The 15,049-nt window shown below is 43.0% G+C and overlaps 1 protein-coding gene and 1 long non-coding RNA gene across 12 annotated transcripts in view; one reads left to right on the top strand and one right to left on the bottom strand.

Annotated features, from left to right (window-relative positions):
- adgrl3.1 (adhesion G protein-coupled receptor L3.1) overlaps positions 1–15,049 on the bottom strand; it is a 135,726-nt gene that overhangs the window by 57,174 nt on the left and 63,503 nt on the right. For all 11 annotated transcript variants that reach the window (XM_034203300.1, XM_034203302.1, XM_034203303.1 and 8 more), the window contains exons 5-6: positions 7,792–7,901; positions 29–43 (exon numbers count right to left, since the gene is read on the bottom strand). In XM_034203300.1, coding sequence (XP_034059191.1) covers positions 29–43; positions 7,792–7,901 — 125 coding nt within the window. The remainder of the gene's footprint in view (positions 1–28; positions 44–7,791; positions 7,902–15,049) is intronic.
- Positions 8,240–13,074, top strand: LOC117537911. The gene is made up of 2 exons (XR_004567792.1): positions 8,240–8,391; positions 12,803–13,074. It is a non-coding gene; the product is annotated as an uncharacterized LOC117537911 (long non-coding RNA).

The raw sequence follows: 15,049 nt of genomic DNA, 5'->3' as shown, positions 1-15,049 counted from the left end.
TGTGGGAGTGCTTGCTTTACAGACTTACCTTTTTGTTCAACTTCTGCATGAGCCATAGGGAAAAGAGTTGAAGAAAAGAGAAAGTGGGAGGGAAATAGGGGACAGGGACAAGAGACAAAAATAGATTAATGATGCAATAATAAGGAAATCATGATAATACAATCTCAGATCTTCATAATCATTCTCATATTTCATCCTAACCTTGTGAGAGTGCCAGGATGCTCTCCATGTGTGATTGGTAATAACATTACGTAAGCGTCTGAAGAGACCACACTGCAATGGGGAAGCTATCTGACAGTAATGCATCTTGCATATGCCTCACACACACACACACACCAATATGGGGAAACAGACACACATGCCATGAAGGCACAGAGAGAGGAAGAGGGATACGACTGAGCCAAACTCACACAGATGTATACATGGTACTTAATGCAGGACAAAATACAGGGATGCAAAACGACCTGAGATAATAAGCTATTTAATGTATGCTTATAGCAGCAGAGCAATGAAACCCAGAACATTGATTTGATAACTGGGTTTGCATTTCAGTGGACCTGCCAAAACTGCCACTGACGCACAGTAACGCTTATTTGTCACCTACTCTGTGCCACTCTGTGTTTGACTGTACAATCATCTGTGTGTGGAAATGTGACTATACTGAATGCAGCGGTTTGCTTCTATCCATACACCAATTCCCTGTTTATTATTTTCAAAGCGTTATCCTTAGAGCTTCGAACGGAGGATGGTTTATTTCGCCCCGCAATGAAAGGTGCACACTTGCTCGAAGCCTCTTAAACATATGAATTCCATTCCACCTTGCTCCCAGGGGGACTGAGTGGAATGTGAACATGGCAGAAACCTAATCCTGCAGGCAGTGCCCTTGTGTCTTTCGAGACTTTAGAGACCTGCCGAATGGAACTGGTCCCAGGAGAGGAGAGGAGCATAGTCTTCAAAGGGAAAAAAAACATTTGGAAGGACTTCCGGATGGGACATGTTTATATATAGCACAAATGCACAACATATTGCATGGTGCATGCATCAATTATTTAACTCATCACCAACCAAAATACATACAGAAACATACAGGACACACACACACACACACACACAACACACACACACACACACAACACACACACACACACACACACACATACCACACACACACACACACACACACACACACACACACACACACACACACACACACACACACACACACACACACACACACACACACACACACACACACACACACACACACACACACACACACACACACACACACACACACACAACACACACACACACACACACACACACACACACACACACACACAAACTACCATTAAATACTAGGCTCATGAAAAATGCATGATAACTGGTGTGGCTTAGCACAACTCCCGATAAATAAGCAATCTCAGAAAGGAGATCGTGTTAAACCTAAAACAAGTGTGTGTATATGTGTTTTTGTGAGTGTGTTTGTGTGAGTCTGTGCCATTACTAGTGGAGATATAAAATGGTGTACCACAAGGAAGTGGTTTTCTTGTGAGGAAAAACTGTGAAAGAAAGCAGATAGTGTGTCTGTGCTGAGTAGGATGTGTGCGATGGAACGACAGATATTGATGTACCAAACGCACACACATACTGTATTTAAACAATACAAAGAGACACTGTGTGGTTGCCACAATGGGGATTAATGACACAGAACAACAAGGCCTTCGCATCACCTGAGTGTCTTATACAACCTCCCAGACTCAAAGGAAAACACGCAGAGTTCAAGGTTGACAGCGACTAATAGATTTCAAATGAAAAAGTGTGGCGACAACAAGTACAGCAAATGGCACACAAAATGTCAAACAAATGTCATTCAATTTATATCGCCGCCTGTTGTTTCACCAGATTAGTGGACGCCCCCGTCTGTGACCTCGTTTTTTTTTAGGCATCTCTAGTTTTAATGTCCATGACAAGGGTAAGAAATGAAAGTTTTTCACAAATCGCAGTCATTCATCTTTCAGTGAGCAGGCTTTTACAGAGTGAATGTAGTGTAGGTGGGTGAGGCGTTTGTTGAAAGGCTTTTTCAAGGTTAGCTCAAGCGTGCGAGGTGAAAAAGATCAGAGGTGTTTTGCTAATTTAGCCTAGAGTGCGCAAGACTGCACAAGACTGCACAACATGTCCTTGTTTCCCAGAACACATAAATACCAGAGCATCATTTCTCAATGTATCTCTTAGTGTAATTCATAATTGAATTCTACAGAGGTGAGGCATGTTATCTATTCAGTATCTTTGACTGATCGCTTGTAAAACCACTAAGACTGCACAATTGAATAGTGAGCTTCAAAATAATTATGTTGAATTGTTAACAGTAAAGCTTTGAATGATTATTAGAAAAACAATAGCAGCACAATAACACTTACATAAATGCTTTGTTAGTGAAAGTGTGTCGCCTGTTTAGTTTCAGTTTTATAAATACAAAAATGAATATTCATCAACGTATTAGTATCTTCTATTTTTTTTGTAACTTTATTTTTTTTAATTTTTTTTTTTAAACAACTTTATTTTTCAGTTTATCACAAATACAGTATGTCCAACATTTATGACAACAAGTTGCAAACGCCCCAGATCCCACCCCTCTCCCCCTCCAGGTGGTATTCCCCAGTGAATAGACAAAAAAAACAAAAAAAAACGAATGGTCATAGAAATAAAATATAAAAAATATATAAATACAAGTAAAATAAATGAAAAAATAAGGAATAGACCAGATTAAACACATACAACAAAAATGACGATAATAGACAGTATACGAGTAGATAATCCGATATGAATAAAACATCACACACATAACCCAAAACAGCATTTCAGTTTATGCTATTCTTATTGCCAGCCTTCCAAACCCTTAGTCTGACAAGGTACGTAACAACTTCAAGCCCAAAGTTAGTGACCCCAGAGTGCCCAGGTCAATAGTCAAAGACAGATGCAAAGTGAATCAGGTGAGGGATAGGCCTCTAACATGGGTAATAAATAGCGACCAAGTTTTGTCATATTTGTTGACCAAACCGCGCACTGCATATCTCAATTTTTCCAAGTCTAGCCCAAGCATTACTTCCCTGATCCAGTGAATATAGGAAGGGGGATTTTTTCCTTTCCAATTCAGCAGTATGAGACGGCGGGCATGCAACGACGCATAGGCAATCGCATTTTTGTTGTTGTAACTTTAATCAAATGAATTAGGCATCTGTGCCGTGGATACCTTCTCTTGCTTTTTTTTTCAGGCTCTCTCTTTCCATTTCTATTTCTCATACACACACTCGCACAGAAGCAGTGTTAACCTGACTGTGGTACGGTGTAAAGATAATTAACATTTTTATTGAAAGCATACGGTTTATTAAAGAGGTATTCGTCTAGGAGGAAAGAGTGTGTGCTCATGAGTGTGTGGACTCATGAGTGTGTGTAAAATGTGCGTTTGTGTGCGTGTTCCTGCAGACGAGTGGCGACAGCAGCCTCACCACTACTATCTCTGATCTCCAATCAGCTCAGCCGGCTAAAGCCCAAGGTCATTTGTGGACACGGACAGTTTTCTTCTTCCTCTCTCCATTATTCTCATCGTTTACTCTGTCCTCTCATCCTCACCTGCTGGCATTCTCCATCGTCCTTACACGCTGTGCTTTTCTCCTCGTTCATTCTCTGTGTATTGTCCTCTGTATTGTCCTCTGTATTTCCACCACTTCCCACAACCTTAACCCTGTCCACCTCACCGCTGTCTTTTTATCAGTTAATTCATTCATTCTGTTCCTCGTCTGCTGGCCTCGTCTAACCTATTTCCCTCTATCTCTGTTTCAGCTGTCGCTCCCGCTCTCTCGTACGCTCGCTCACCCTCCGTCTCTTTGGTTCCTATCCATCTTTCCCTCGCTCTCCCTGGGAAACACACAATTGCCCGTGTACGCCAACAAGGACACATACAGTATAATGTACATTCACATACGTTGAGACATGCACACACACATGGGCATAACGTAGAGCAATCATATTAATGACAACACACACACACACGGATCCTCTCATGTTATCATGATGAAGTTATTCCAAGGGTCCAATCTGACAGAAGTCTTTAATTGGCCAGACAAGAAGGTGATTTTATCTTTTAATTAGCTCTCCTACTGAGCCACGTCTATTGTCTAAAATAGAATGCATGGGTATTGCATAACATATCACTGGCTTTTCTGATTAATACACTAAATGTGGTAGTAGGCTAATTGCTTCATAATAACAGTTGGAGAGCCAGGGTCTGCTGTGTGGAGATGAGGACATGGATAGACAAAATCCCAGGTGTTCCAGGCTTTTTTTGAATTTTTTTATAGTGACAATGACATGAAACGATCCAAATCATTTTCACCAATTGTGTATTTGTAGAGATTTCATGTATCCATGTGTGAGAGCTGGCTTGAGAAAGTACTCTGTACAGTAGTGTGTTAATGTATGGATATTTATAGTCCGCCTGCAGTGCAATGAGCAAGTATACACAGGTGGCTAATTACTGCCAAAGCTAGCTGGCTAGTTTGGCACACGACCGCCACACACTCATACCACTGAGAGCCAGAGAGAGAAAAGCGAGAGAGCACTTGATTTTAGCTTTGGAAAGGAGCCAGAATCCTGCAGTGCGGGGAGGAGAGATGAAGAGCTTGGTAGGTAGAGCAAGCCAAAAATCCTCAAGAAAAAAATCAAGGAGGAGAGGTGGAGGGGCAGCATTTCCCAAAAAACGGAACCGTACATCATTTAATTACCTGTTTTACAACCCACTTTCAGATTTGTTTACAATATCTATGCGGTAGGAAACATAACCGCTCTACTTCAACGCCAGTGCTGGGGAAAAGTTCCTGTACAGCATGAGGTGGTGTCTCTTTGAAGCTCAGCTCACTTTCGGTGCAATCAGTTTCTGATTAGCAACGCCCGGCCTCAGGGGTGATGGCTCTGGGTCAGGTGTTTGCACTCAACAGGCAGCACTAGCAGTGTGTGTAATGTCAAGGGAAGCCGCGTCGCCGACTTGAGTTATGGCTGTCCTGTTGAAGTTGCATCCATTTGAGTGCGCTAATGCCAACCCTGCCTTCTAATGTAAATATGATGATTTGTTAAAGTTGTTGACTGTTTAAGGGATGCGACAGTTTGAGTACACTCTCATATATTTCAGAAAACAAGCCTCGTTTATTGATCCGTCGTGATTTATGGCAACATTTTGGAGATATATCACCGCTTAATGTCTTACAAAATGTATCTTTCACAACACCGCAGCTGACAGCATTGATTTGCTATGTCACGCTATGTCAGACGAGAGCTCAAGCATCTGCAACCTGAATATCGGACAGCGAGCAAAGTATCTCAGTTCTAACGTTCGGACACGATTACGCCCCTTCAAAGAAAATTGATTCCATAAATATTTTAAGGATACAATGAGAGGGCTCTGTGAGGAGTCAGGGAACAACAAAGCATAATGTATTCTCGGACATAAGAATGTGAAGTGTAAAGTCATGGTATCCAAGCTCTAGTTCACCTTTTCATACATCATATTTTACTCTGCAACGTTTCTTTTTTGCTAAACACACCCACAGGAGCCAGGTAGTGTATCAGAGCGCTACCTGATCCAGCCTGAACACTTAGTCAGTACACGAAAACTGCTAATGTGCTGTTAAAGGCTCTCTCTATCTCTCTCTCTCTCTATCTCTCTATCTCTCTACAATGCTCAATCTTTCTCCCTCTCTATCCTTTCCTCCAATGCTCTATCTCTCCCTTTGTCCCTCCCTCTGTTAGCTGAGCTCTCTAATGACTTTGGTTTCAGATGCTGTCTATTTTTGCTGGGGGAAACGTTACCCTGACTGACTCATTGTTTATCAGATCAGCATGCAACTCATCTTCCTTTGCACTCAGTTGTTCATAAGATACTGTTCTTTCCAGTGATTAATCTATGACATACGGTTGCGCTGTGTTTTCAAGCTGGCGTTCAGTTAAAACAAGGATGAGGACAGAATGTGCAGACAAGTTCTAAATGAATGGAGGAAACATGAGTTAAAACACACACTGACGCACACCCTGTTTTGATGCTTGTGATGTGTGTGGCGTACAAGTGTGTGCGCGCACTCAGAGGGGCATTAAGCAGGTATCAGGTTGTGTTTCCATCTGCTCCAGAGAGGGCTCTGATAGTCCTATTATTTAATCTGTTGGTCATTCTAGATGCCAGGCAAGAGCCGTTTAGCCAGATATAATTGAATGCTTCAGTGTGGGAGATCACCTTGGCCGTCTATATGGACCGTGGTGCCAAGGCTGTACACTCAGACAATGGGAGGCAAAGATTCAAGATAAGTATCTGTGATTTCTGAAACACTTTAGAAGGAATTATGCTGAAAAAACTACAGTTCAAAACATTTGTTCCAAGCTGTTACACACATTTGTTATTGAAGGAAGACAGAAAAAAGTTGAATATTTGGAATCAAAACGTTCCTTTTACACATAATTATGCTTGAGGAGAAACTTACTTAGTGGTTTATATCTTTTTGAAGAACTGATAATAACTTGAAACAGGGCAGTTTAACCATTAAAATATTTCACTTTAAATTTCTTGAAAGGCTCAGTCCACTTGTCCAACAATCTTTTTTTTTAAGCAAAAGTAAGATTTACACAGAATACTAAATTGATTTTTGGATATCGACTTTTCTTCTGTATTTGAAATCCAACTCTGTATGTTGATGACCTAAACTGCAGATACTGTATGTTTGTAATGAACAAAGAATGTCACCAATAAGAGCTTCACTTGTATACAGAAATAGAAACAAATCCACACCCACTCTGCCTCTTGTACCATGTTTCTATGAGCTTTACAAAGAACGCCATGTACAATGTAATAGCAATAGTAGTATTTGGTTCAACCATGTTTAACAACAGATTACTGAGCTGAAAGTACATTTGGATTCTTCCACTGAAGCACAGCAGGTCTATTATTGAATCGAGGAAGTTAGTTGTTGTTTATTTCCTACTACATTCTGTGTCTGTCCTTTTGTTAGTAATATGTCCTCTTTCATTGCATTTTAAATTAAAAAAATGTTTGGGCATAAAGCATTATTCATTTTTGTTTTGGCAAAAACTGTGTGTGAAAAAACTAATTCAAAATGCCTTTTGTGAGAGAAAAGTAGTGAGAGCAACGACAGGGGAATCACTTTAGATTTTTCGACAAAAAACAGACACAGAAAGCGCATTTTGGGTTTGCCTTTGGAAAAATCTTCTAAGCTGGAATACCGTTTTAAAACACCAACAACAAAAGTATGTCTTTACTCCAAAAAGACCCTGAACCCTTGTGCATGTTTTATTCAATGAGCTGTAACCTACATTTTAGGGGAAAAGTTTACCAGTGAAAGAAAACAAAAAAGAAATGTTCACAGTTGTTGGTATATTCAGTGACCCTGTCCCAGGAATGTTTCACTCCAGTGAATACGACCTCTCAGTCTGTTATCACATGGTCAGAGGTCAAATCACCATCTGCCATCACTGGAGCCGATCCTCCTTTCTCTTCCTTCCTTTCTTGGATTTTCCAAGGGGAGAAGTGTGATCATAGTTCCCCATATAAAGTGTCTGTGGTTTTTATGAATGATTGTAAAACACTGCAGTCTTCACAATCCAACTTTTAGGAAATGGCAAACACATGTTGAGATGACATCATTTAAAAAACTCTACTAACGCACGTATGTCATTACAGCGATAAGAGGCCAAAACATGTTCAAATCATTTTACAAAAAGGGTACTTACTGTATGGGACGCACTCATATTGGACTTCCAAATATTTGTATGTGCCAGGGCAGGGGTCGGGGAAAACATCTGGCCCAGCCACCACCGCACACTGGGTACGGTTGTTGCATCTAGAAAAAAAGACGGAAAGGTTAGTTCAGATGCACAGAGATATTCTCACAAACCCTCAATAACAGATCTGTCTTTTGAATTCCAAAGCACTCTTCAATACAGACAGATTATATATATTGAGATCTATTTGTATCCTCTCATAGTAGCACCTTGAGATTGCTGTTAGCAATGAAAGGTGCTTTATAAATCGAATGTATTATTATTATTATTATAGTACACTACATTCACCCTGTCACTGAAGGGTCGCGACTCGTGAGTTTAAGGACCCTTTAGATTGAAAAGAGGGCAGACAATGTGTCCTTACTTGTACACCTGGAGTCGACATTACACTAATGTAGCTCAGCGTAAGTTCAATCAGGAAGACAACATCATCGGGTGTCACACGTTATTTCAATAAGTGATCAGGGGCATTACGCCCCGGCTAGCCAATCATTGCACCTGCTAACCTCTTTAAATCTGCTCTCCCCTTCCTGTCAGTTGTCATTTCAGGTGTCAACGCACAAGCAGCAGCAGGGCTTCGTCCCAGCTCCAGGCATTATTCATCAGCTCCGCAGTCTTGCGGATTAAGCTACAAGCGGCGTCCCCCAGTCGGCTAGCGGTTTCAGCCGGCCGCCCCGCAAACCCGGACGCGGGAGGAAAAGACAAGGAAATCGGGCTCCACGGAAGTTCCTCCGGCTAATGGAAATGGGCTACTTCACGCAAACAATTGACGCACGCCTTCAGTCTCTCAAGAGGGCATCACCGGCATCAGGGCCGCTCAAATGCGGCGCTTCCGGCTTCACGCGGAACGGGTCCCCATCGCATGCGAAGCTTTACCCATTGGCTTCAACCACAACCCCTCCTGCAGGCAGGCAGGGCGTAAGCTACATCCCATTGAAGCTACTTCCTCCTGCGCCTCACCTCTAAAACAGGCGTCAGGGTAGCGCTGGCAAGAGGCAGTTGCAACAAATTCACGAGATGTTTCGTATATCGTTATGACATTTGGGTCATCCAGAGTGAGATCGCTACCCCTTTAAGAGAGGGGTGTGGCGCGTGCCCGTGTGCGCGGGCATGGTATGGTAGAGCGAGCCACATACATGTTTTCTAGAAATAACGAGGCAGCAGAAAAAAGAAGGTCTGTGATCTTGCGAAACAGAAGAGCTAAATAAATGCAACGACCTCCCAAGAAGAGCTCGCCTCTCTCCAGTATCTCCGATAAATGGGTTATTGAACCCGAAGCGTGTTGCTTCTGCCCTGGGAGACGACAGAGTCATCCCCCCCGTTTCCTCGACTACGGTCTGGGAGCCGACAGGAAGTTCAACACTATGCATTGCTACCTTTAGTTCAGGGTTAGGTAAGTCCCAGCAGGCAGTGTTGGGTGTAACGTGTTACAGTATGGAGTTCAGTAACGTATTACTTGCATTACTAATGCAGTTCGGGTAATTACTACCCATTACAATGCTCAGTAACTAACGCAGTTTCAAGCTTCAACACAGTGTTACCTGAAATAAATGGCGTTTCGTAGGGCTTCTTTTCCTCAATGACCAAGTCGCTGCACATTATCCTGTTTATGACACGACCAGATACTAAATAAATTAGGATTCACTCCCAATATTAATTTAATGATTATTGACTGAATGATCGTATTTTTCTCTCTTTCTTCTCCACTAAGAAATATTCCGTTTCTCGTTGCACCAACGGCTGGATTTGCGACAAACACATCTCCTCGGCAGTAGGGGTGCAACAACTAATCGACTTAATCGATTACCAAATTAGTTACCAACTCATTCAGTCGTCGATTCATTGGTGACGTCATCACGTGTGTTTTACGCGCCGTTAAGTTCCAACGTATTGGTCTTTTATCGGTACCGGAGACATTTATAAATATATGTCATGCATTATTGCTAAAAAGCATTATATCGCAGTCTTAGTGTCGCCAACTTGTTTCTAATATGCAAGACAACAAATGCGTCTATGATGTATTTTCGATCAGACGAGATCTCTCCCCCGTCTGTGTGCGAGGGGGCGGGGCAGTTTACACACACGCAGCTGCTTCATGCAGCGGAGCACACTGCGGAGATGGCGGAGAGAACGCGCTTCGAGGTGTGGTTAAACTTTACCCGTCTCGATGTGGAGAATACTTGTTACCATAAGTGCAATAAGAGTTTAGCATGTAAGCACGAGCAATTTGTCTAAACATTTAGCAAAAGTGCACCGCATGCAGACGGAGAAATGTACCGGGTTCGACCGTCTTTCTAGCAGCTCTGTAGCCCCATTCACGAGTACGTTTCAACGTCAGGTGTTATGTATGCTAGCAGCAACACACGGAGTTAACTACATTATACAAACATGGGTTAATGATTAGAGGTAACTGAGTTATTTAGTTTGTTAAATTTCAGCTATTCTGTTTACAGTCTGTCATCAGATTATTTAATACGTTTTGTTAAAGGCTCAGGGCAATCTCGATGACAAAGGTCAATGTTCCCCCCTTTCTACGCACGGAGATAATGTAATCTTAATAGTGCGCAGGCCAAGGCTGGCTCTTCAAAGCAGACATTAACGACGCGCTTTAAAGTTCCCATCATCGTTCAGCGGAACTCTTTCAGCCTTAAGCGGCAGTCAAGTAAGGAGAAACTACGTGTGCACCGGCTATTCGGGTAAATAATATTAATAGCTGTCTCTCCCCAGTTCAAATCACCCACTGCTCAGGGAGATCTCCTCATGCGTTGCCTTTACGCATCTAGTGTTCAAATACAACATTACTAACCTATAACTCCGCTCAACTGGGAAAAGAGAAGAAGAAAGAAGAAGAGAATCCTCCAGGAGCACAGCGTTCCTAATCATGAGGAACTATAGGCCCAGTCACACACCTGGAGTTCCTAGGCATCACATCAAGCTCATGGTATTAACGTTCCTCTAACCAAACTGCGTGCATCCACATAAACGTCTTCAATGACAGTTGCTCCTCCTCATCGGGCAACCGTACTTTACATGCGGATATTCTTCGGCACGCCATCATCTCCCGTTTCCTGGACGTGGCATCCGCCGGCCTCACGACGACCGCGTTTTCCCCGACTTAAGGACGTGCACGCACATCCTCCGTTTTGGGGGGGACATCTGCATGAGATCATCCGCATAGCGGCACACTCAGATTTCCACTATTGCTACACATTTATTATCACATTCGCTGGATCTAACGCCTCGAAAGAAGAAGTCAATCTAAAAAGCATCCGGGGCCTCTTAGCAGGAGTGCAGTTTAACGTTCGCTGTTCTGATCCCGGCTTTCCCAGCTGTTCGCAAACCAGTCAGTCAAACTCATCCTCAAAGGTCTCATTAGAACTTCTCCCCCCGTCTTAGACCGGAGACGCCCTATTACACTATCCACTTTACGCCTCATGCTCTCCAAACTTAGAAGTGAGTTATTCTCCCCTTATATCGATGCGCTACTCGACGCTCTATTTCTCCTAGCTTTTATGCCTTTCTCAGACCAGGTGAATTTACCACAGCTTCTCTTACATTCGATTCCAATCGAGACGTCAGCTTCTGACATATCCTTTCACGCTAGCCACTTTAGCTTATATCTTAAACACTCCAAATGCGGCGGCGCTGCTCCGTCATCGCCGCCCGCATCGACTCCCAGTTCTGCCCTTATAAATCCATGATCAAATTCCTGCATCTTAGACCTTCCATTAATCCTCTCTCACCACTATTTCTTATTTCAGGGGATATTCCCTTAACTCAACACCAGTTCAATCATTACTTAAAGCAAGTTCTCATTAGATCCGGCTTATCGCCCCAATTATTCTCGGGGCATTCGTTCAGGATAGGCGCAGCTACCTCCGTTGCTAATCAAGGCGTCTCATCCTCATCCCTGCAACAACTCGGACGATGGTCCTCCTCTGCCTTCACATCCTACATCCGCCCGGACATCAGTGCCGTGCTGGCAAAGGTCCCTCAAACACTAAAAGATGGTAAATATACCTATAACTGGTAGTGGTAACACGTCAGCATGTATACGTGTCTACGGTTCCGTATCTGTCAGGCTATGACTCCGGATCTGCGTATGCTTCCTGCAAGTGCAGGTTGCGAACGTGGGTCCGAGTCACGTTGCGGACACAGGTCCGCGGTTAGGTTTAACCCCGCGGGTGCAGGTTGCGGACACAGGTCCGCGCTTAGGTTTAACCCTGCGGGTGCAGGTTGCGGACACATGTCCGCGCTTAGGTTTAACCCTGCGGGCGCAGGTTGCGGACACAGGTCCGCGCTTAGGTTTAACCCTGCGGGCGCAGGTTGCGGACACAGGTCCGCGCTTAGGTTTAACCCTGCGGGCGCAGGTTGCGGACACAGGTCCGCGCTTAGGTTTAACCCTGCGGGCGCAGGTTGCGGGCGCAGGTTGCGGACACAGGTCCGCGCTTAGGTTTAACACTGCGAGGGCAGGTTGCGGCCAGTGGGCCCGCGCATGTCTAACCCCGCAGCCCGGAAGCGATTCCGGCGCTCATCATGTCCCCATGTTAATCTCTCTTTTCATCCATAGATCTCCGCAGCCAGCCGCAAGGTAAGGATTGCTCACAGCTCCGTACTTCATACTTCACTTCTTTTGGGGGTTCATCAGAGCGGTTCTTTCCCTCCTGAATGATCATCCTGCAAACCCGGGGCCTAATCGCCAAAACATCATTACAGTTACTTGTTGTAATACGTCAATCACTATTCCCGCATATCATGTGTCCCGATAATAAACATGTACTCATACATCACGTCTCTCCTGATTGAAATGTAGCTCAGCATAAGTTCAATCAGGAAGACAACATCATCGGGTGTCACGTTATTTCAATAAGTGATCAGGGGCATTACGCCCCGGCAAGCCAATCATTGCACCTGCTAACCTCTTTAAATCTGCTCTCAATCCTGTCAGTTGTCATTTCAGGTGTCAACGCACAACCCTCCTCCACCCCTTCGCCTCCTGTCTCCTAAATACAGGGCCAAGCTAAACCTTCTCCCTTCAGATCGGACTGAACTACTATCACCACCACCAGTGTCTAGACCCCGGGGGGTTCATCAGAGCGGTTCTTTCCCTCCTGAATGATCATCCTGCAAACCCGGGGCCTAATCGCCAAAACATCATTACAGTTACTTGTTATAATACGTCAATCACTATTCCCGCATATCATGTGTCCCGATAATAAACATGTACTCATACATCACGTCTCTCCTGATTGAAATGGAATCATTGAGTACACACACAAGGTGGTACAATGTGGCGACTGAAGAGCTGTTGCACAAGGACACTTATTGTGTGTGTGTGTGTGTGTGTGTGTGTGTGGGGGTTTGGGTGCTTGTGCAGCACTGAGAACAATAACCTATAGCTTTAAGAGTATTTTGCCCCAGACTCCAGATAATTAATTGTAATTATCAGGGGGGCCCTCCCCTCTGACTCACAAAAAGTAAGTATTCCTCATTCTTATTAAAACTGGCTATGTGAGACAGCACACTGTATTTATTATGCACCTGATTGTTTTGTTTTCATGCATCCTATAAAAATGCAATCTTGATATTTATGTTCAAGTGTTTGTAATTAAACATGTTAAGGCCAAGCCTTACAACCAAAGATGATTTGTTGAGGCTTGGTTGGATTCGACATATTATCATGATAGATTGAAGAAATAACATAAACTGTAACCTCATACTGAAGATACACTTCATCGAAACGGTGCATTCTAGTTTCAATACATTATTGTAATAAGGTGAAATGAAGAATATACCGTCTTTGAGACTAGGGACTGAAACCCATGAGGAAAAGGCCTATTTTTTAAAGTCAGATTTCTCTTCTCATCTAAATATTTTCTTTCAATTAGTACAACTGTTCTGTCGCTCCCTCTTCCCCTCTCTGTCTGCACACCTGTCAAACAGGCGACATTAACATTAAAAAACATTCAGATTCTCCCATTGAGATATTTTTAATGAGCATGCCAAACCCCTCAAGTCTCTTTTCTTACAGTATCATTCAACAATTTGCATAATGAAATATGCATGAGAGCTAATTTAATTCTTGGTTCAATATTCACTTATAACACGGAGAATCAATGTACGCAACACCCCCACTTACTGAGACGTATAATGATATGTATTGCTGACCAGTGGGACTATGTTCAGGTGTGGGGTTATTGAAGTTTAAAAGGTTTTAAAACTGTATGTGTCTGTCTGTCATATTCTAATACCAATACCCGCCAGTCTTCACTCCTCTCCCTCCCTTTTTTTCTCTCGCCTCTGTGCTTTTTAATTTCTTGCCCCGGTGCCTTCATCATCGGTCACCTGTCATCAGTGCAAGTTGTGGACTCGGGGGGACACACTTTATCTGCAACACCGACCAATGGACACGACTGCATGGCCCACAGTGGTGAATCAGAGTGCAAATCCTATTTTAGTGCTATTGTATGACCTCACATATAAAAAAAAAGTTTAGTTATGATGTCATCCCAATGGGAGATAAAAACAAGTGATTCGAGCTCAAAAGTTACTCAAAGAGTGCTGCCATGGGCATAATTATTTCTCACACAAGTTAAAGGGAAGAATCCTGAACTCTTTTGGGCTTAAAACATGGCTCATCTTTAAAAAAAAAAAAAAAAAGGATTGAATCCGGCAAAACACGATGCTAGTGAACTGGCCAGTGAAACCACACTACATTAGAAAGTTATTACATAAGGCAAGAGAAAGCAGAAATAAGTAAAAAATAATGCATCAAAAAAAGCTCCGAAGCAGAGAACCGGCATCGTATAAGGAAGAAAAGTTGCAAATGTGTTCAGAAGAGTAATTTTAGGTTTTCTGTAACTGTGGGTATGTGTTTTCTACTTCATGTCCCAGCAAAAAACAAGTTATTTCTAAGGACTTTCACGACTGAGTCATAAAGTACTGAAGGTTATTGACTGTTTTCTTAGATAGAAGGTAAAGCAAAGATTTGAAATAATCTCTTGCACGATCTATCTCTCCGCCATCACTACCTCTTTATCTATTTTAGTCTGTACTACTTTTCTTTTTCTTCACTTTCTAAGCCAAGATAATAAACCAATTTCTTTCTCAGCTTTCGTCTTCATCCTTCCCGCCAAGAAATGATTCCTCTCCGTTCCTCCTTCTTTGTCTCTCATTCCTACTGTCTGTTTTTCCCCTGTCTGTTTAT

This window comes from Gymnodraco acuticeps, unplaced genomic scaffold (genome assembly GCF_902827175.1).
Source record: "Gymnodraco acuticeps unplaced genomic scaffold, fGymAcu1.1, whole genome shotgun sequence".
Classification (NCBI taxonomy): domain Eukaryota; kingdom Metazoa; phylum Chordata; class Actinopteri; order Perciformes; family Bathydraconidae; genus Gymnodraco; species Gymnodraco acuticeps.
This window is presented reverse-complemented; position numbering and strand designations above follow the sequence as displayed.